Source organism: Macaca mulatta, chromosome 14, assembly GCF_049350105.2.
Source record: "Macaca mulatta isolate MMU2019108-1 chromosome 14, T2T-MMU8v2.0, whole genome shotgun sequence".
Lineage (NCBI taxonomy): Eukaryota > Metazoa > Chordata > Mammalia > Primates > Cercopithecidae > Macaca > Macaca mulatta.
Window position 1 is genome coordinate 58,254,856 of NC_133419.1, and position 22,042 is coordinate 58,276,897.

General features: G+C 37.7%; 1 protein-coding gene across 4 annotated transcripts in view; it reads right to left on the reverse strand.

Moving 5' to 3' along the window:
- SYT9 (synaptotagmin 9) overlaps positions 1-22,042 on the reverse strand; it is a 226,865-nt gene that overhangs the window by 136,141 nt on the left and 68,682 nt on the right. For all 4 annotated transcript variants that reach the window (XR_003722673.2, XR_013404051.1, XM_015115007.3 and 1 more), the window contains exon 3: positions 18,359-18,905. Coding sequence is in view for 2 of the 4 variants with exons in the window: in XM_015115007.3 (XP_014970493.1) it covers positions 18,359-18,905 (547 nt within the window). In the remaining 2 variants the exon portion in view is untranslated. The remainder of the gene's footprint in view (positions 1-18,358; positions 18,906-22,042) is intronic.

Here is a 22,042-nt window from a genome sequence, read left to right on the forward strand (position 1 = left end):
CTCAAACTCCTGGGCTTGTGAATAGCATTTAGTTAACCAAAGAGAAGTGGAAAAGTAAGGTTATTATTGGTAGAGAATGTGTGTGTGATTTCTTACAATACATACAATTAGAATTAGCTGAAATAATAGAAGGTAATTGGTTGTTTAAAACTTGTGGCAGACACTGCCACTAGATCCTAGTCTTCTCATGTGTTGAACCTTGATATTGCTTGTAAATCCTTCTTAACACAACACATTAGTCAGCTACTACCAGTTGATTGGTATTGGTCCTCAATATAAAAAAATCCCTGCTATCCCTTTTGCACATTTTTTTGTTGTTGTTTTATCTTTACACTTCTCCAAATCTACAAACTTAACTGAATTTGCTCTCACCTTTTCCCTATTAATTCCTATAACAAAGAAAATATTGTCCCCCAGCTGGGCGCCATGGCTCACACCTGTAATCCCAGTACTTTGGGAGGCTGAGGCGAGTGGATCATTTGAGGTCAGGAGTTCGAGACCAGCCTGGCCAACATGATGAAATCCCAATTTCTACTAAAAATACAAAAATTAGCCGGGTGTGGTGGTGGGCACCTGTATCACTTGAGGTCAGGAGTTCAAAACCAGCCTGGCCAACATGGTGAAACCTCGTCTCTACTAAAAATACAAAAATTAGCCAGGTATAGTGGTGGGCACCTGTATTCCCAGCTACTTGGGAGGCTGAGGCAGGAGAATTGCTTAACCCGGGAGGTGAAGGTTGCAGTGAGCCAAGATTGCACCATTACACTCCAGCTTGGGAAACAAGCTGGAAATTCCATCTCAAAAGAAAATATTGTCCCCTTGTTTATCTAAAGTGAACCTCCATACCTATAGTTTAGATCCTGTTGGCTAACTTCTCGGAGAACTTTCTCTATTGATTATTCCTATCTATTCTATATCTTCCTAGATAGATAGAAATATTTTATATATTCCTGTATCTTCAAACTCTACCGTCACTCTTTTCATTAGATTTTTCTCATTTAATTAAGTCTTTATTTTTCTCCTCAAAAAAGTGATTTTTAAATTTTCACTTATTTTTGATTTGCAGTTCCAGCTCCTTCCAACCCCTTAATCCCCTCACACTGCCGCTTTGTCATCAACCCATCTCCCTATCCCAAAGCCCTGGCAAATGTTGATTTGTTCTCCATCCCTATGGTTTTGCCTTTTTCATAGTATCATATAAAGAGAATAATGCAGTATATAGATTTTTGAGTCTTGCTTTTTTTACTTAGCATTACACACCTGATATCCATAAATGCTACTGCGTGTATATTATGCACACATTGAGTGTTCCTTTCATTGCTGAGCAGCATTCCATTGTATGTATGTAACAGTTTATTCTTTTACCCATTGGAGGACATTTAGGTTGTTTCCAGTTTTTGTCAATTATGAGTAAAGCTGCCGTGAACATTCACATATAGGTTCATGGAGAGTTTTTTTTTTTAAATAAGTATGTTTTAATTTCTTTTATAAATTTACTGTTTTTCAAATTCCATCCAAAATAAGGAAAACAAGGATAGATTTTATAGCGAAAAATACCACTATCCCCTGTAATCTTCTTTGGGCTGTGGATCCACCTCCACACATGTTCACAGGAATCCCAACAAAGCCAGCATGCTTTCTCAGCTTTCTTTCTTTCTTGGGTCCTTTTGTGGACCCAGTGTGACTAAATGAGATGCTGCAGTTCAGACTCAGATTCAATAGAAGGTTCCTGAGCCTCTCCTTCTGTGGTACGGGGGCAAATGCTAGAGCCAACTTAAATTACATTTCCAACCCCTTCATCTGGCCACTTTCCAGAATACAGGCTGAAAAAGCTAAAAATATGCTTTCATTACTTTTCTTGAGTGTGAGGTTTGTTTTATAACAGAGCTTTGTCCACTAAGAAACAAGCGGAGACATTGGGATGACTTTTAGGACAACTTTGTCTTTCAAGACGAAAAAGAGTCCTTAGAGGTACTTATCACTGCTTTCTTTCCTTGTCACTTTCCTTTTGTCTCAAATGCAGAAGTGATGTCCAGCCATATATTTTATAATTATCTGACAGAAAATACTATATGAGCAGATAAGTTTAAAGAACTGAAAAGTTGTCAAAAGTATGAAAATAGATCAAATAATTACACAAATGAACAAAGTTTTAAAAGTCAAAGCTTCTAGGAATGAAAATTATATCAATGTAAATGAGAAATTCAATGAAATTATTAAGTAACTAATTGGAAACTGCTAAAGAAAGAATTACTGTACTCAAAAACAGATGTAAAGAAATTACCAAGTTGCACTATCAATAGGAAAAATAATAAACAAACAAACACGGAAGATAGAGTGAATAGGTCTAAAATATCTAAAGATATTTCCAGGAGGAAAAGATTGAAACCATCAGGGAGAGACAATATGCAAAGAGATCATGGCTGTGAATTTTCAGAATTGATGAGACACCCACATCAAAATCCTGACAACCTATGAATCCTAAACAAGATAAACAATACTTTTTAAAAATTCGACACCATTCATACTATAATCAAATTTCAGACAGAGAAGTCTTAAAGTATGGCACAGAGAAGAGAAAAGAATGTTACAAATAGTGACTTATTTCTCAAAACCAGGAGTTTGGAGGCAAGACTCTAAAAGAATAGGTACTGAGAAAAAGAATTATCCACACAAGATTTGTATACTTATGTTTTTTTCAGTTGTTAATGTGAAATGGTAATATTTCCAAACAAGTAAAAACTGAGAGGGCTAACATCAATAGATCTTTAACTAAAAGAATTTCTCTATTGAGGGAATCCTCCCTAACTCATTTTATGAGGCCAACATCATCCTGATACCAAAGCCTGGCAGAGACACAACAAAAAAAGAGAATTTTAGACCAATATCCCTGATGAACATCGATGCAAAAATCCTCAATAAAATACTGGCAAACCGGATTCAGCAGCACATCAAAAAGCTTATCCACCATGATCAAGTGGGCTTCATCCCTGGGATGCAAGGCTGGTTCAACATTCGCAAATCAATAAACATAATCCAGCATATAAACAGAACCAAAGACAAGAACCACATGATTATCTCAATAGATGTGGAAAAGGCTTTTGACAAAATTCAACAGCCCTTCATGCTAAAAATGCTCAATAAATTCGGTATTGATGGAACGTACCTCAAAATAATCAGAGCTATTTATGACAAATCCACAGCCAATATCATACTGAATGGGCAAAAACTGGAAAAATTCCCTTTGAAAACTGGCACAAGACAGGGATGCCCTCTCTCACCACTCCTATTCAACATAGTGTTGGAAGTTCTGGCTAGGGCAATTAGGCAAGAGAAAGAAATCAAGGGTATTCAGTTAGGAAAAGAAGAAATCAAATTGTCCCTCTTTGCAGATGACATGATTGTATATTTAGAGAACCCCATTGTCTCAGCCCAAAATCTCCTTAAGCTGATAAGCAACTTCAGCAAAGTCTCAGGATACAAAATGAATGTGCAAAAATCACAAGCATTCTTATACACCAGTAACAGACAAACAGAGAGCCAAATCAGGAATGAACTTCCATTCACAATTGCTTCAAAGAGAATAAAATACCTAGGAATCCAACTTACAAGGGATGTAAAGGACCTCTTCAAGGAGAACTACAAACCACTGCTCAGTGAAATAAAAGAGGACACAAACAAATGGAAGAACATACCATGCTCATGGCTAGGAAGAATCAATATCGTGAAAATGGCCATACTGCCCAAGGTAATTTATAGATTCAATGCCATCCCCATCAAGCTACCAATGAGTTTCTTCACAGAATTGGAAAAAACTGCTTTAAAGTTCATATGGAACCAAAAAAGAGCCCGCATCTCCAAGACAATCCTAAGTCAAAAGAACAAAGCTGGAGGCATCACGCTACCTGACTTCAAACTATACTACAAGGCTACAGTAATCAAAACAGCATGGTACTGGTACCAATACAGAGATATAGACCAATGGAACAGAACAGAGTCCTCAGAAATAATACCACACATCTACAGCCATCTGATCTTTGACAAACCTGAGAGAAACAAGAAATGGGGAAAGGATTCCCTATTTAATAAATGGTGCTGGGAAAATTGGCTAGCCATAAGTAGAAAGCTGAAACTGGATCCTTTCCTTACTCTTTATACGAAAATTAATTCAAGATGGATTAGAGACTTAAATGTTAGACCTAATACCATAAAAATCCTAGAGGAAAACCTAGGTAGTACCATTCAGGACATAGGCATGGGCAAAGACTTCATGTCTAAAACACCAAAAGCAACAGCAGCAAAAGCCAAAATTGACAAATGGGATCTAATTAAACTAAAGAGCTTCCGCACAGCAAAAGAAACTACCATCAGAGTGAACAGGCAACCTACAGAATGGGAGAAAATTTTTGCAATCTACTCATCTGACAAAGGGCTAATATCCAGAACCTACAAAGAACTCAAACAAATTTACAAGAAAAAAACAAACAACCCCATCAAAAAGTGGGCAAAGGATATGAGCAGACATTTCTCAAAAGAAGACATTCATACAGCCAACAGACACATGAAAAAATGCTCATCATCACTGGCCATCAGAGAAATGCAAATCAAAAGCACAATGAGATACCATCTCACACCAGTTAGAATGGCGATCATTAAAAAGTCAGGAAACAACAGGTGCTGGAGAGGATGTGGAGAAATAGGAACACTTTTACACTGTTGGTGGGATTGTAAACTAGTTCAACCATTATGGAAAACAGTATGGCGATTCCTCAAGGATCTAGAACTAGATGTACCATATGACCCAGCCATCCCATTACTGGGTATATACCCAAAGGATTATAAATTATGCTGCTATAAAGACACATGCACACGTATGTTTATTGCAGCACTATTCACAATAGCAAAGACTTGGAATCAGCCCAAATGTCCATCAGTGACAGATTGGATTAAGAAAATGTGGCACATATACACCATGGAATACTATGCAGCCATAAAAAAGGATGAGTTTGTGTCCTTTGTAGGGACATGGATGCAGCTGGAAACCATCATTCTTAGCAAACTATCACAAGAACAGAAAACCAAACACCGCATGTTCTCACTCATAGGTGGGAACTGAACAACGAGATCACTTGGACTCAGGAAGGGGAACATCACACACCGGGGTCTATCATGGGGAGGGGGGAGGGATTGCATTGGGAGTTATACCTGATGTAAATGACGAGTTGATGGGTGCAGCACACCAACATGGCACAAGTATACATATGTAACAAACCTGCACGTTATGCACATGTACCCTACAACTTAAAGTATAATAATAATAAATAAATTTAAAAAAAAAAAAGAATTTCTCAAAAATGTATTAAACATAAAAAAAAATCTAGAAGGAAAGTCTGAAGAAATAGTAAACAAAGAGAAGTAGTAAATATGTGGTAAATTTAAACAATCATTGACTTTATAAAACATTAATTATAATATCAAATTGCTGAGTGCAGAAAACCATGGCAAGATAGGAGTAAAATATCAGAAAATAATAGTTATGTCATCTGGAATGGGGGTAATCGGAGTCAAATATCCCAAAGTAAAAGTATAGTTTTGATGGAGGTTTAATACACTGATTAACTTTTTATTAAATTAGCCATGCATATTGTAATTTCTAGGAAATTACTAAACAAGTAGAAACAGAGGTTGTATCTTATAAGTTGGTAGAAGGGAGAAAGTAAAATGGGGACAAAACAATTTAAAAGAAGAAAAATTATTTAAAAATTAGAATTAAAATAAACACAATGTAAAATGGTAGAAATAAACCCACATGTATTTATAATCACAATGACATAAATAGACTAATCTCACTAGTTAAAAGTCAATGATTTTCAGAACGGATTAAAAAAATCCAGCTATACTTTGCTTACAACATTTATACTTACAATATAACGATGTAGGAAATTTGTAAGTAAAAAAAGAGAAATATACGAGACAAAACTAAAAGAAAAATTTTTAAACTTTATAAATGCCAAAGAACACTTGAAGGCCTAAAAAGCATTTCTCTATATAGAGACACTAAATAATAATAAAATGTTGAAAAGACCAGACATATATAAAAAGTACTAATATTTTTTATGTATACACATTAAGCAGAAGTTTTGATAGAACTACAAGATGAAATTGAAAATCCACCAGCATAGTAGGAGATGAAAAACACATTTTATCAATAACTGATATATTAGACTGATGAAAAATATTATTCAAGATGTAGATGTGAGTGAGACATAATCTTCTCAAGAAAACATAGCACATTTATAAAAACTGATGTGTAAGAGAACATAAAGCAAATTTGAACAGATATCAAATAATCTATAAAATACACTCCATATTATCTATTCACATTTTAATTGTTACAGAAATAACGCTTAAAAAAACTATGCAGTATGAAATTTTAAAAACACACCTTTAAACCACATATAGACCAAAGAAAAAATCATACTTGATATTAGAAGATGCTTTAAAAAAATGAAAACACTAAATATCAAAATTTGCAAACATAAAGCTAAAGCAGTACCTCAAGGGAAATTTATAGTCTTAAACGCATATTTTAAAAAAAATTTTAAAAGACTGCAAATTACTAACCTAAAGATACAAGTAATTATAAAAAATATCAACTGAATAAAGAAAAAAGAAAGAAAATCATACAGGAAAAATAATGGAAAACAAAAATTAAATAGAATTAATAGAATTAAAAGTTGGTTCTTTGAAAAGGATAAGAAGACTGATAAACTCCAGCGACACTGATTAATGAGAAAGTGAACAGGAATTAATACTCTATATTAGAAATGAGAAGAAGGACATAACCAGAAATAAGGCAGAAATAAGAAATTAAGAAAAAATTATGAAGAACTTTAAGATAATACATTTAAAGCATAGATGAAATAAGCAAATTTCTAGAAAAATCTAAATCACCAAAATCAATTCTCAAAGAAATAAAAAATAATTTGGTATTATAATCATCAAAGAAATTGAATTAATTTCCCCTAAACATCTGACCCAGAAAGTTATACTAGAAAGTTCTAGTAAACATTGACAGGAAAGATTATTTCAATCATACACAAAATCTTTAAGAGACTAGGAAAAGAGATAATATGCCATAACTGTTTTTTTTTTTTTTTTTTTGAGACGGAGTCTCGCTCTGTCGCCCAGGCTGGAGTGCAGTGGCGCGATCTGGGCTCACCGCAAGCTCCGCCTCCCGGGTTCACGCCATTCTCCTGTCTCAGCCTCCCAAGTAGCTGGGACTACAGGCGCTCGCCGCCTGGCCCGGCTAATTTTTTGCATTTTTAGTAGAGACGGGGGTTTCACCGTGTTAGCCAGGATGGTCTCGATCTCCTGATCTCGTGATCCACCCGCCTCGGCCTCCCAAAGTGCTAGGATTACAGGCGTGAGCCACCGTGCCCTGCGCCATAACTCATTTTTAAGGTTTGTACACCTTTAATAATAAAATGCAGATGAAGAGAGAAAAGAAAATCAGTTTGATCTCACTCACGAGTTTAGTCACAAAATTTTTAAAATATTAGCAAACCAAATAGCTGAACACACACACTCATACACACACACATTCATGTATATCCATGTCTATAAAAAAGCAACACATTGTGAACAAGTTGGATTTATCTCAGAAATACAAGTTTTTATAAAAAGTATAAAATATAGCAATATAATTTATTACCTTAAAACGTAAAAGGAACAAAACACATGATTCTCTCAACAGATACAGAAAATCAACTGATAAAATTCAATATCCATTTAGGTTTTCAAAAAGTCTATAGCCAATGTCCTACTTAGTGATGAATAATCAAAGCATTTTTTTGAAGAACAGAAACAAGCCAAGGTTTACTCTACTGGCATTTGTATTGGTGATTGTTATAAATGTAAAACAAGCAAAAAAGATGAGGTAGGGAGAGAAAGCAAGATAATTAAAAAAGAAAGAAGAAACAAAATTGTCCTTATTCATGCATAGCATAATTGTGAATGTACAAAACTCAAATCTGGGGTCAAATTATTAGAATTATAGTGTATAGCAAGTCCAAGTGTTGGAGAGAACATAGTCTAAGACGGTCTCAAATACTGCTAGTGGGATCGTAAGTTGGTCAAACTTCTTAGAGATACAATTTTCTTCAACCTAGCAACTCCATTCCTAGGTATATACCTTAGAGAAATTCTTGCATGTATTTACCACAAGACATATACAAGAAATATTAGTAGCAGCATTTTCTGAAATAGAAAAAACTTAAAATTAATTCAAATAACCATTGACAGAAGAAAGATAAATTGTTGTAGACCATATAATAGAATGCTAAAATCATGGTGCAAAACAACAAAAAAGAACTACAGTTATGTCCATGAACATAAATTATTTTAATACACATAATATTGAACATAACAGTTTGCAGAAGAACAGACACAATATAATATCTTTCACATAAATTTCAACAATGGGCAAAACTGAATAACCTATTCTTAAGTGGTAAAATGATTTTTAAAAACAGGAAATTATAGATATAAAATTCAGTATACAGATAATCTCTTAGGGGGATTTTGGAATGGAGGAGGGGCACATAGGAAGCTTCAAAGAGACTGATAATGTTCTCTTTCTTCAGCTAAATTCTGGATTGACTGATGTTTATATATTGGCTAATATATTGGTAGTTCATATGTTGATGGTTATATATTTTATTTAAAAAACCAAACACTTTGTCCTGGCACCCTCACTAGAATAAAAGCTATTAAAGTCTCTTTGTCGGACACCTATAGCTTCATCAATCCCTTCCTTCAGTTGTGCTGTTCTACAGCGCCGCCAGTTTTCACTGCCTCTGAATAATCTAGACATCAAGGGGATAACATGTCTGAGGGATCACGAGTGGGAAAAATGATAGGGTGAGATTCAGTGGACTCTCATAAAGATACAGCTCAGTAGACCCCAGTGATATCCAGACTTCACCCACATTCTAGAAGGAACCTGGCTTCCCTCTTGGCAGCTGGAAATCATGGCTTTCTGTGGCGTTTTTCGAGTTGCTTGTCCCTTGGGATCAGTGAAGCAGCCGGTCCTTTTTGCATTTTTAGCACTACGTGTAGTGGTGTCCTGGAGCTGGCTCCTATAAGCTGGCAACAGCTTGGGGAGGCAATTGTGGGTGAGCATCTCTTGCCAACTCTGCTTTCAGTGATGTCACACTGGCAACTTGAAATCAGCCCTTCTGGGAGTATTTACAACCCAGGAATCAGCAAATGCTAAAATCAGGTCCCCTCCCTTCCCCCATCCCTGCCCCACAACCAGTTGTTAAGCATCCACCAGGACACCACTGAATGTAACACAACCTTAACATCATACGAAGGGAGGACACGAGCAGGCTATTTCCCAGTCCTACTGGGATGAAGTGAAGGAACCAGCAAGAGCCAGCAGATAGCAAGGAAAGTGATCCCTAGCCGCCCTCACATTTGCATAATACACTCCTACCAGCACGATGACAGTTTACAAATGCCGTGACAACAACCCAGAAGTTACTACCTTTCCATGGCAATGACTCAGAGAAGTTACCGCCCCTTTCCTAGCAAGTCCTAAAACCTGCCCTTTAATTTGTATGTAATTTAAAGTGGGTATAAGTGGGTATATATTCAGTTGCCAACAGCTCATACATTGCTGGCTGTGGGCACACTGCCTATGAGTTACCCCTGCTCTGCATGGAGCAGTACTGTTCAATAAAAGACTGCTGTCTAACATTACCGACTTGCTCTTGAATTATTTCCTGGGTGAAGCCAGGAACTCTCCTGGGCTAAGCCCCAGTTTTGGGGCTCACTTGTGTTGCATCAATATAATAATCACTTATGACTTATGGTACAATGAAACGAAAACGGATTCAAACTAATAAATATCTTCAATCACAGAGCCTGCCTGCCCCATTTGTATTGAACTATGAAGAACAAGCACTCTGGACTTCCCCGAATACTTATATCCCCCCTGCCTGGGTGGTTCCGGGTGTCCATTTCCATCAGGTCTGCAAAAGGCCCCAGGCTTTTGGGAGACAGAACAGGGAAGTCTCCAAATCAGTGACTACAAAATAACAAATCTTGCTGAAATAAGATTTTTAAGTTCTTAACATTACCAGAAAGTCTATGCTGTTGTAAACTGCGTCCTTGCCTTTTCTGAACTGGAATCTATATTGGCATAGAGGGAAATTCATGACTTCTACTATCATTACATGAAAACTGTGGCATCTTCTCCAAATCAGAGTCTAACTGAGGTGGTCATAGGTCCCAGAGAAAGTCTCCGAACCAGTTTCTAAACCAAGAAAGAGATTCCTGAAGTGTGCTTCATGCCTGCTTTTTCAGAAAGCCCCTAACAAGTGGGGTATACTAAAAATGCCAAGAGGATCGTCCTGACAGGCAACATTAACCCAGAACACTAGACTTATACTCTCCGATATTCTGACCTTCCCCCTAGATGCTGTCTTCTCTCTTGCTGACTGATAAAATCCTCACAAAGATGTATTGTACTATTATTGATTGATCTGGCTTCAGTAGTTGAGAGGTTTAATTACACCATCATTTGTACACTCCATAATTACCAGTTTGTTCCTTCATAGGAAAGCATGAGGATTAATTTTTATTTGAGTGCTAACATTTATAAAACTTACACTCTCCTTGGAGAAACAAAGAATTTTTTTAAAAAGATCAGTTTATGAGTTCATAACAGCCTCCAACTAAATCAGCCCCTAGAGCTTAAACAAATTAGTCCCTCATAAGGAGTTTCGCTTTATGCAGCAAGTGCTTATTAAATAGCTAACTTTCAGGCGCCATTCTAGAGGTTGAGCACCCAGTAGGAAGCAAACCAAATTTGGTTTTTGCACGTATAGAAAGAAAATTGAACAAATACACAAAAGAAGCACAAGTAATGATAGAAATACAGAGTGTCATGGAAACAAATGCCAGAAAAACCTACGCTAGTCCAGGGCTCAGAAAAAGACTTCCCTGAGGAAATGGCACATAAGCTGGGATTTAAGAGCTTAGTGGGAGTCAGCCAGGTAAAGAGGGGAAGGAGAAGTAAACCAGTGTATACGATCATTTTGAGCCACCTTTCCCTGCACAGACTGAATTGGTTTTTTAAAAAAACTTAGTCTTAATTTTGATTTGGCTATTATTCAGCTATGTAACCTCAGCTGAATCTCCTAACGGCCATTCATCTCAGCATTATCTGCTAGAATGAAAGACCTCTAAAGTTCTACTCAATTGAAAGACAAATATACACAGATTACTATTCAGTTAGTATAAGTAAAACAGCTTTTTAAAAATAAGCTTTGAGCAATATATCAGTGTTTCTTGCAATAGGTGTGACTACTCACAGAAACTCCTTCAGGTAAAAATACTAGATTAAAAAATTCTTCTTAATGTGTAGCAGAGCTGACGGACCAGAAAGAGAATTTTTCAGTGGACAGAAACAACAAGACAGCATGAATCTATAGAGGTAAGTAAACTCGAGCTGGAGCTTGAATGGAGGTAACTGTGAATCTCTGGTGGCTTAGCTTCTGGCATTCAGAAGACTGCAGAGCCTGAGTGTCACATCATTAAAGGATAAACAACACAGAACTTCTGCCATGCTTACTAAATGGATATTGTCCCCAATATCATGCCTGTCTTAGACTTGCTCTATGTAAAAAAGAAACAAAAGTCCCCTCAGCCAGTTTCTAACCATTAATACAAACTTGCACTACCATAAGAAAACTACTCTTTCTAGCTGCATTTGACCTAATACTGACAACTCGCATTGTTATGCATTTTAAACTTTCGTACCTAAATTACTACTGAGCTAGTTTTATGGGGTCTGTAGTAATTATAGTTTTATTCCTATACAAAGGAATAAATATTAGACTAAATGTCAACTTCTCAAAAACAATTGGAAGTCAGAAGAAAATGAAATGATAGTTTTATAATGCCAAAATCAAAGTAACTCAGTTTTGTGCTCCCGAATTGTTATTCACAGACAATCTTTTAAGAATAAAGGCAAAATAAAGGCATATTCAGGAGCTGTGGCTTTCAGTTGAAAGTTATTGCCAGCCTACAGATACCTCAAGAAATAGGCCTGAACGACAAAGCAAGACTCCATCTCAAAAAAAAAAAAAAAAAAAAGAAAAAGAGAAAAAGAAATAGGGAAATGAATATCCTGACTCCACTCTTCTCCCTTTCTTGTTGTCTGAACCTAAGCAGAAGTCAGAAACTAGGGGTATTCTTCCAGTTTGAAGAAAGATATACAAAAACCCAAAGCCTTCAGGGACACTGAGCAGAAACAAATGGCAGGCACCCAAAATAATGCCCCAAACTAACTTTATAAAGCAAGAATTACCTCGATTCCAAGCCAGACAAGGACAGTACAAGACAGTAAATTACACGCATCACTCATGAGCACAGAAGCAATAAAATGCTAAATGAAATATCAGCAAACTGAACTCAGCAGTGTAAAGAAAATGTACTATATCAAGATCAGTGTGGATCACTCTAGGAATATATGATTGGCTCAAAATTAGAAAATCAATCAACATAATTGACCAAAATAGCAGATTAAAGGGGTAAAAAGCCTCACTAGATTACAGCATATGATAAAACAATTATGTGTAATAAAAAGGCTTACTCAACTCTGAATAGAGTAAAACATTCTTAATATGGTGAACATATCCACAAAATATATATAGCTAAGTCCGGGCATGGTGGCTCATGACTGTAATCCCAGCACTTTGGGAGGCCGAGGTGGGCAGATCACCTGAGGTCAGGAGTTAGAGACCAGTCTGACCAACATGGAGAATCCCCACCTCTACTAAAAATACAAAATTAGCCGGGTGTGGTGGTGCATGCCTACTAATTCCAGCTACTTGGGAGGCTGAGGCAGGAGAATTGCTTCAACCCGGGAGGCAGAGGTTAAGGTGAGTTGAGATCACGCCTTTGTACTCCAGCCTGGGCAACAAGAGCGAAACTCCATTAAAAAAAAAATAGATATATATCTATATCTATCTATCTATATATCTAAAATCATACTCTATGGAAATTTAAAGACACTTTATTAAAATAAGAAACAAGTCAAAGATATCTACTATCATAATTATTATTTAGCATTGTACTGGAAATCCTAGTGTGTGCATTAAATAACAACAAAAAGGGAAAAAAGGTATACCGATTAGAAAGAAACAAAGAAAACTATCATAATTCACAGATGACTGATTATCTACAAAGAAAATCCAGGAGAGTCTACAATCAAATTATAAGAATTAATGAGTTCTAGGCTGGGCACAGTGGCTCATGCCTGTAATCCCAGCACTTTGGGAAGCCAAGCCCGGCGGATCTACTGAGGTTGGAGCTTGAGACCAGCCTGGCCAACATGGTGAAACACCGTCTCCACTAAAATTACAAAACTTAGACAGACACGGTAGTGGGTGCCTGTAATTCCAGCTACTCAGGGGGCTGAGGCAGGAGAATCACTTGAACCCTGGAGGCAGATGTGGCAGTGAGCCTCAATTGCGCCATTGCGCCATTGCACTCCAGCCTGGGCAACAAGAGCAAACGCCATCTCAAAAAAAAAAAAAAAAAAAAAAAAAAAAAAAAAAAAAAAAAAAAGGCCTTAATGAGTTCTACAAGACTGCCAAATAGAAGATAAATTAATATAAATAATTTTAACTATACACTAGCAACAGTTAGAAAATGAAATTTTAGGTGGGGCATGGTGGCTCACGCCTGTAATCCCAGCACTTTGGGAGGCTGAGGCTGGTGGATCATGAGGTCAGGAGATGGAGACCATCCTGGCTAACACGGTGAAACCCCGTCTCTACTAAAAATACAAAAAATTAGCTGGGCGTGGTGGCAGGCGCCTGTAGTCCCAGCTACTCAGGAGGCTGAGGCAGGAGAATGGCGTGAACCCGGGAGGTGGAGCTTGCAGTGAGCCGAGATTGCGCCACTGCACTCCAGTCTGGGAGACACAGCGAGACTCCATCTCAAAAAAAAAAAGAAAAGAAAATGAAATTTTAGAAAAGATACCATTTAAAAGAACAAAAAGTAATATACCTAGCAGTAAATCTAACAAGATTCATGCAATATCTTAATGTAGAAAATTATAAGCTTTGGATAAAAAAACTTTAAAGAAGAAATATGTAAATGAATAAGTAAATGGAGAGATATACCATGGTCATGTGTAGAAAGACTTAATATCACAAAAGATACAAAATTTTCATAAATTAATCAATAGACTTCATACAAATCCAAATACCAAAAAAAGAGCATTTAACTTGGCAATGTGATTCTAAAATGTGTGAGAAAAGTCAAATACCAGCCAGGGCTGAACTAAAAAAGAAGCAGGCTGGATGATTTGCCCTTCCAGATGTTAAGGCTTATCATAGAACAATAGTAATTTGCAAATTGTGCTATTCATAGAGATAGTTAAACATCACAGTGGATAGAAAAGAGAATCCAGAAACAAGTTCTGCATATACAGAAATCTATATAGGACAGTGCATACAGTGCATATTATTGGGAAAATATGCCAGAAAATTTTTTACCCATATAGAAAAATAAAAATATGGATATGTTATGGACTGAATGTTTTTGTCCCTCCCAATTTATATGTTGAAGCTCTAATCCCCAGTGTGATTGTAACAGTATTTGGAAATGAAGCCTTTGGGAGGTAATTAGGTTTACATGAAGTCATGAGGGTGGGGCCCCCATCGTAGGATTAGTGTCCTTATAAGAAGAAGAGAAGAGACTAGAACCAGAGCTGTCTTCCTGTCTCCATCACATGAGAGCACAGTGAGAAGGTGCGCCAGGAAGAGAGCCTCACCAGGAATGGAATCTGCTGAAACTTGGTCTTGGATATCCCAGGCTCCAGAACTCTAAGAAATAAATATCTATTGTTTAAGCTGCCCAATTTATGGTATTATGTTATGGCAGCCCAAGCTGACTGATATATGATGCCTATATCATACTATATAAACATTTCCATTCTAGATGGATTAAAATCATAATTGGGGAAGACAAAACCTTAACACTTCTTATAGAAAGCATAGGAGAAATATCTTTCTGACATAGGATAGGGAAGTACTTCTTAAGTAGACACAAATGCGCTAATTTACAATGGAAAATACTGACACATTTTATTAAACTAAACATAACCTCTATTTATTAAAGACACCATAAAGTGAATAAAAAGACAGCTATAAACGGAGAGATGATGTTTGTAAAACACATAACCAACAAGGGATTTGCATCCCGACTGCTTAAAGAGCCTATGTGAATCAACAAGGAAAGGAAAATACTAGAGTAAGTGCTGAACAAGAATTTTCACAAGAAAGAAAACATGAATGACCAATAAACATATCAAAAGATGGTCAAACCAGGCAACTGAAGAAATACCAATAATACATAATTTTACATACATGCACACACATACATTAATCAGTGTGGCAATTGCAAGAGTTGGAGAGAAAGTGGAACACTAGGGATTATTACATTTCAACAGTGGAAGGATCAATTTGTGATATGTGAAAATGACTGAAAAAGACTGTCATTATCTAGAAAAGTTGAACACATGTATACTTTACCTCTATCAGGGATACACCCTAGAGAAATGATTGCATATGTGAACCAAAAGATGCGTACAAAAATCTCTGCAATATTATTCAGGATCACAGAAAAACTAATAACATCCTGAACATCATCAATACAAGAATGCTAATTTGTCATATATTAATATTAATACAATGGAATATTATATAGCAATGAAGATACATAAGCCACAGCTGCTCTACTTATTTCTATTATTAAATGCCATAATCAATGTTGACCAATGGAAAAAAACTAGTCAAAGAAGAGCTATAAAAGGCCAAAATAGACAAAACCTAAACCCATATTGTCATATCTATATGCATATGTATTTTTAATATCATGATATAAGTAAAATTAAAGATAGTAGTTTTCTCTTGGCAGGACTGAACTGAGAGGGAATGTAATAGAGAACAATTTGAGGGTCAATAAAAGTACTGGTAATGTTCTAGTCTTCAACTAAATGGTGGGCTCAGTCCTGTTTATTTAATTATTCCTTCATTAATCCATATTATTACATTTACTATATTATATGCATTCTATATTATAAAAAGGGAACCATGGCAAATCTCAGATCTTTATGTTCAGTCTCTATAAAAAAAAAAAAAAAAAAAAAAAAAAGACAAAAAAAACCAACACAGTCCCAAATAACACTTTTAAAAATGGAACTTAAAAATATGGCAGACTATGAAATAGCCTGTAATTTCATTGACAGGACCTACCCTCTCCCGTGGCCATCCAAAGGCTTAGATCAATGCTCAGAAGATTTATTGTTTGCCTGAAGAAACAACTGAGAAATCTGAAGCCTGAGGGTTATTGGTTTTCCTCCTTGATAAATAATTTCACATTCTCCTTATGGAAATCCAGGATTTTCCAACAATGGAAAAGAAAACCTTACTCCCAAGAGAATGCTGAAATGGCAGTGATCTCAGGGCCAGAAGGTCTCTACCACCTGCCACTCCATATTCTTGTCCACAGGAACCTGTCCTAGGAGTCGTTCCCACCAGGGATCGTCAGCCTTATCCAGATTTGTATCAGCCACTGTGCAGTCAGTGTTGCTCTCACCACAAAGTCTCTAGAAGGCACCTCTCAGCAACATCCTCACTGAACTTTCTAATAATCTCTCCAGCTATTTTATGGAATCCATTTGTCAAAAAATGTAAGTTGATGTCTCATTAGATGGTGTGACCAACACCTCCCTACCATACCTGAGATAAGACATAAGTTCAAGGCACCTCACTGCAGCTGGCAGTGTCTCAGCTCCCATAACCAGAGAGACTTAGTAAATACCCCAGTGAGAGGGGTGATGCCTGAGCCATTGGTATCTTTGTATAAGCAGCCTTCCCATTTTGTTTCTTTAAACGTTCTCTCATGTTGCTTCCTGATTTTGTCATTTGGGATTTGGGAGACAATCCTTGCTTTCCCCAGCATCCATTGTTGGGTTTACATGTATTATTATCTTTTAAGATAAGGAGACCTATTCCTTCGCCAGTATCCCAAATCACCTTGGTTTGATCAGCTGCTATTCTCTGCACCTAATCCAGCTCCAACTCCTTTCTTTCCTCATCATTGTGATAAAAGCCAGCAGAATCCCATGCTACATTTTGTTTATTTGGATAGCAGCACAAAGCTGGCACTGGAACCTTGTGGCATGTGGAGAGAAGGTGTCCCACAGGGCAACCAAAGCATGGGTGAGTTCCTAGTTTATAAAAGTGGCTAAGAGGGTACTGGTGTAGCTATTTGGTCATTAGGCAGAGGTTAGTCTTTCACTAAATAGGCTCCAGACTCAAGCTGAATCAGTGTCTGAACTGAATAAGGATGGTGGTGCTTGGTCCCTCTGGATGCCATGGCAGAGAAAGAGAGCTACGCTGGCCTCAGAATATTTCATATCCAAGAAGAGGAACTAACAAAGTTATCTCAGGGAATTTGGACAGGTGAAAGAAACAAGTGGCCTTAAAATATCAGAGTTACCTAAGAATGTTCAATTTTGCTTTCTATTTCTGGAATGCCAATACACCTCAACAGGATAATGAAAAGGATGTAAATGGAGTAGAAATATCACCTCTGAAATCTTGTGTTTAAAATGTAGACATAGATGTATTGTACCACTACACAGCACCTTTGACTTCTCTTCTGAGCGCTAAATTTGATGTGACTGTCGACAGATTAGTTTTGCCATTATCTATAGTTTCTTTCCAGACTTCCCTCCTTGTAGCTTGGATTTTGTGAGTTTTACATTTAAAAATGTGGTTCCAACTCTTCTCAACCACTCCCACTTGTAGGGTTGAAGTTGAGGATCCAATCATGGGAAATGCTCTTGAGCCAACTTGAGAACACAGGTAAGTACCTACTGTTCTCAGAGTCAGGTAATGGTCTCTTAGCTGCAGACTATGATTAATAGAATGCCGGGTTGCATTTAGCACAAACAACCTGAAAAAACTCTAAAGAAAATGAGGTATGGAGGACAGATAACACCTGCGTCTCTTAGGGACTAGCTAAGAATCTGAAAGTAGAAAAGAGAGAAAGTTATTCTTTAATGTTTGCATGTAATAACACTTGGAAACTTCAAAATCAATGTTGTTAAAACCCTGTTTCTGAAAAGGTACAAGGAGGTTCTGAAATAATTGCTACATGCACACTGATATGAATTTTACACTTTGCCCTCAAGATAATGTGTAAGTAATCTGTTTTCCTGCTAACTAAGATGCCCCCCACCACCAAAATGAAGAAATGCTGGACTCACATTGGTGACATATTCGATATCCTTCCAAAGGATGCACTCCCTGGGGAAATCAGCCAAGTCTAAGAAGTGATCCACCACCACTTGGCCGATTAAGTCATGACGAGAGAACCTGTCAAAGTCGTACACAGAGAAGTGAAGCTTCCGTGCTTCAAGGTCATTGTAGGAAACCGGAAATAAAAACACTTCATCGAACACAGGGTTCAGGGTCTTTCTGTGAACTTTAGTCTGGTGTTTTGTTTTCCGATCAGGAAGCAAATAGATCTTGACATAAGGATCTGAAGTCCCAGAAAAGTCCTTGGCGGGCAAATTGACAGCTTTGTGAATCTTCACTATGAGCTGTTCTAAGTCACAGTCATATTTTAAAATGAAGTTCAGTTTCCCACAAGCCTTGCTGTTACTCTGTCTCCCGTCATCATTATCCAATGACCTCTGCTTATATAACTCTGGTTTAATTCTACCAATTCCAGTCAACTGTTCCTGTTTTTGAAGCTGCTGGATATTGAAGTCCGGGTTTGACAAGTTGAGTTGTCTTCGGATTGAATTATGCCTTCAATGAAGAGCAACACAGAACAAAGTTACAATCTTATTAGCTATGGGTCTCTTGGAAACTTTTGCCTGGGATGTAGGTAGACTGTTATGTTTTGTTAGGAGCTTAGAACTGTGGGCTTTTTTTTTTTTTTTTTTGGCCTAAATTCAAAATGCTCATCAGTGTGAGTAAGCTGTTCCCTAAGGCTTGAAGCTCAAAACCGAGGGTTGGTATCAGGAAATGAACCTAGGAGCATGTGACCTCGGAGCTTTAAAGGTTTAATACACTTTCTAAACTGTCTAATATGCCATTAAAGAAGCTTATTCATCTGGTGGAATGTAAAGATTTGTACAAACTGCTTTAAAAATAAAATTATTCAACTTTATATATAATATCATTCCGAAATTGAAATAGCCAAGTGTTGCCTTAAGAAGAATGAATCTTTCTCTAAATTACACAGAATTTCTTGCCACAGGCTTATAGCTTTATAAGGATATAAATTCTTACTGGTTCAAATCAAATAATTTCATCACAAGAACACAGCTTTTGCTCATGCAAAAATGTATGTGACTGGGATGTGTCTGTATGTAGTGGCTCTGACAGGTACAAGTGGGATATGTCTGATTGTAGTGGCTCTGACAGGTACAAGTGACAGCATTGGGATTGTGTTTTTGCTGTACACACGGGTGATTAGTGATCAAGAGGACAGGTTTTATTTCTGAAATAAACACTAATGGCACAAAAATTAAAGATGAGCTACTATAAATGTATGTATGGATTCAACTGGAGACGTTGGATACTGTTACTTTTAAATTAAATATTTGCTACTGTAGTATACTCTTCACCCTGTAAGTGTATTGGTTTGGGTTAGAAGTTTCCCTAAAATTCTCTTTAAAGCCTGTCTGATCTGTGCATTTCTTCCCAAGTTGAGAGTAGTTATCACATACAAGGTTGTTTTTAAGGTTACTTTTGTTGTTTTTAGCTCAGTTTAGAGTCATTATATTGTATTGTATGCATTTAGTCAACAACCTTAATTAAAATAGCCTCTTTACTAGAAGGTGAAAGAGAACAGCTGGGATGTCTCTTAGGGATTGGTAAACAGTTGGAGAGGCAGAGTAAACATTTGAATTTGCCCTTCTCTTCCTTCCTTCAGACAATGAAATAAAGATGTAAATATGGAATCAAGGGACCCCCAGATATGTTTGAAAGTGTTCTCTCTTGTCACCACAGATATTGCTATGCTGAGCATTCCTCTTTATCCTAAAATAGCCTCCTAATCACTAATCACCCACATGTATGACAAGAGTAATGTCACAGAGCTGTCACTTGTACCTGTCACATCTATCACAGTCCATAGCAAGCAGACATAGGCCAGTCACATACATTCCCACATGTACAAAAACTGTGTGGTCCGAAAGTTGCTGATGGGAGATTTTAATCACTTACAGAGAAATCCACAATCTTAAGGTGTCTCTGTATTTTATGATTTGGATGGGTGAGGGAGGGAAGACAGGAGTTGCTGTTAAGCATCTAAAACTGGCTTTCTGCGCTAGTGCAGCCAGGTCATTCCCTTGTCCAGAAGTGGAACCAATGTAGTGCTAGAATAAAGCTTGAGTCTCACTTTACTGGACTCTGTGGGCAGAAAGGACTGGGAGGCAGCAGAAAGTAGCCTGCTATATGCAGAGGTTGGAATAGGCTGGTGCCAGCCCTATTTCCCTTTGCTATTGATTTTTCTTTACAGACTAGATTCAAAAAAGGGCCATAATTGGGTCCTGCATCAGTTCCCACCCTTCTAGGTACTGTCTGGTAAGTGGCACTGTTTACATCATAAAAGTGCATCCTCAATATCCACCGGATGCTCCTTTTACAGATGAGTCTGTGGAAGACCAACAATTCTGTGTCTACACAATCCAGTCCCAGACAACAATCTCGTGTCAGTCCTAGGCCCTGTCACTCTGCTGCTCTGCAGATGGTTGCTGGGCAGACTGTGTATTACAATTTACCTTTGAATTTTCTTAGTACTGGCATTAGATTAATCACAGCAACATTTTGTCTTCACCATTGTCTGTAGGACTAAATCTACCATAGTGGTGTTTTTTTGTTTTGTTTTGTTTTTTAGATGGAGTCTCACTGTTATCGACCAGAGTTGAAATGCAATGGCATGATCTCAGCTCACTGCAACCTCCACCTCCCAGGTTGAAGCGATTCTCCTGCCTCAGCCTTCTGAGTAGCTGGGATTACAGGCATGTGCCACCACACCCGGCTAATTTTGTATTTTTAGTAGAGACAGGGTCTCTCCATGTTGGTCAGGCTGGTCTTGAACTCCCAACCTCAGGTGATCCGCCCGCCTCGGCCTCCCAAAGCGCTGGGATTAAAGGCGTGAACCACTGTGCCCAGCCACCATACTTTCAATTTTGATTTAAAATACATGGATTTGGCTACTTAGTAGTGTGACATATTCTGTTCTACATGTACATTTTCTTAGACATGAAATCTGAAGATAAATTGTCCCACATGCTCAGCCCTTCCTAACCAAAGTGGATTGCCAACAGGGAGGCGGGGTTGTTGGTAAAGGTCAAAGACTGAAAAAAGATCCCATTCCCTGAGAACCCAATTGCACAGGAATACCTCCAAAAATTCCCAATATAGCTGACCTCTTAAAAACCAATCACAGGCTAGGTTCAGTGGCTCATGCCTGTAATCCCAGTACTTTGGGAGGCCAAGATGGGCAGATCTGAGGTCAGGAGATTGAGACAATTCTGGCTAATGTGGTGAAACCCCGTCTCTGCTAAAAATACAAAAAAATTAGCCAGGCGTGGTGGCGGGCACCTGTAGTCCCAGCTACTCGGGAGGCTGAGGCAGGAGAATGGCGTGAACCTGGGAGGTGGAGCTTGCGGTGAGCAGAGATTGCGCCACTGCACTCCAGCCTGGGCCACAGAGTGAGATTCTGTCTCAAAAAACAAAACAAAAACAAAAACAAAAACCAATCACAGTTATGGGCTAGGCGCAATGGCTCACACCTGTAATCCCAGCATTTTGGGAGGCTGAGGCAGGTGGATCACTTGAGGTCAGGAGTTCAAGACCAGACTGGCCAACATGGTAAAACCTTGTCTCTACTAAAGATACAAAAATTAGCCAGGCATAGTGGCACACACCTG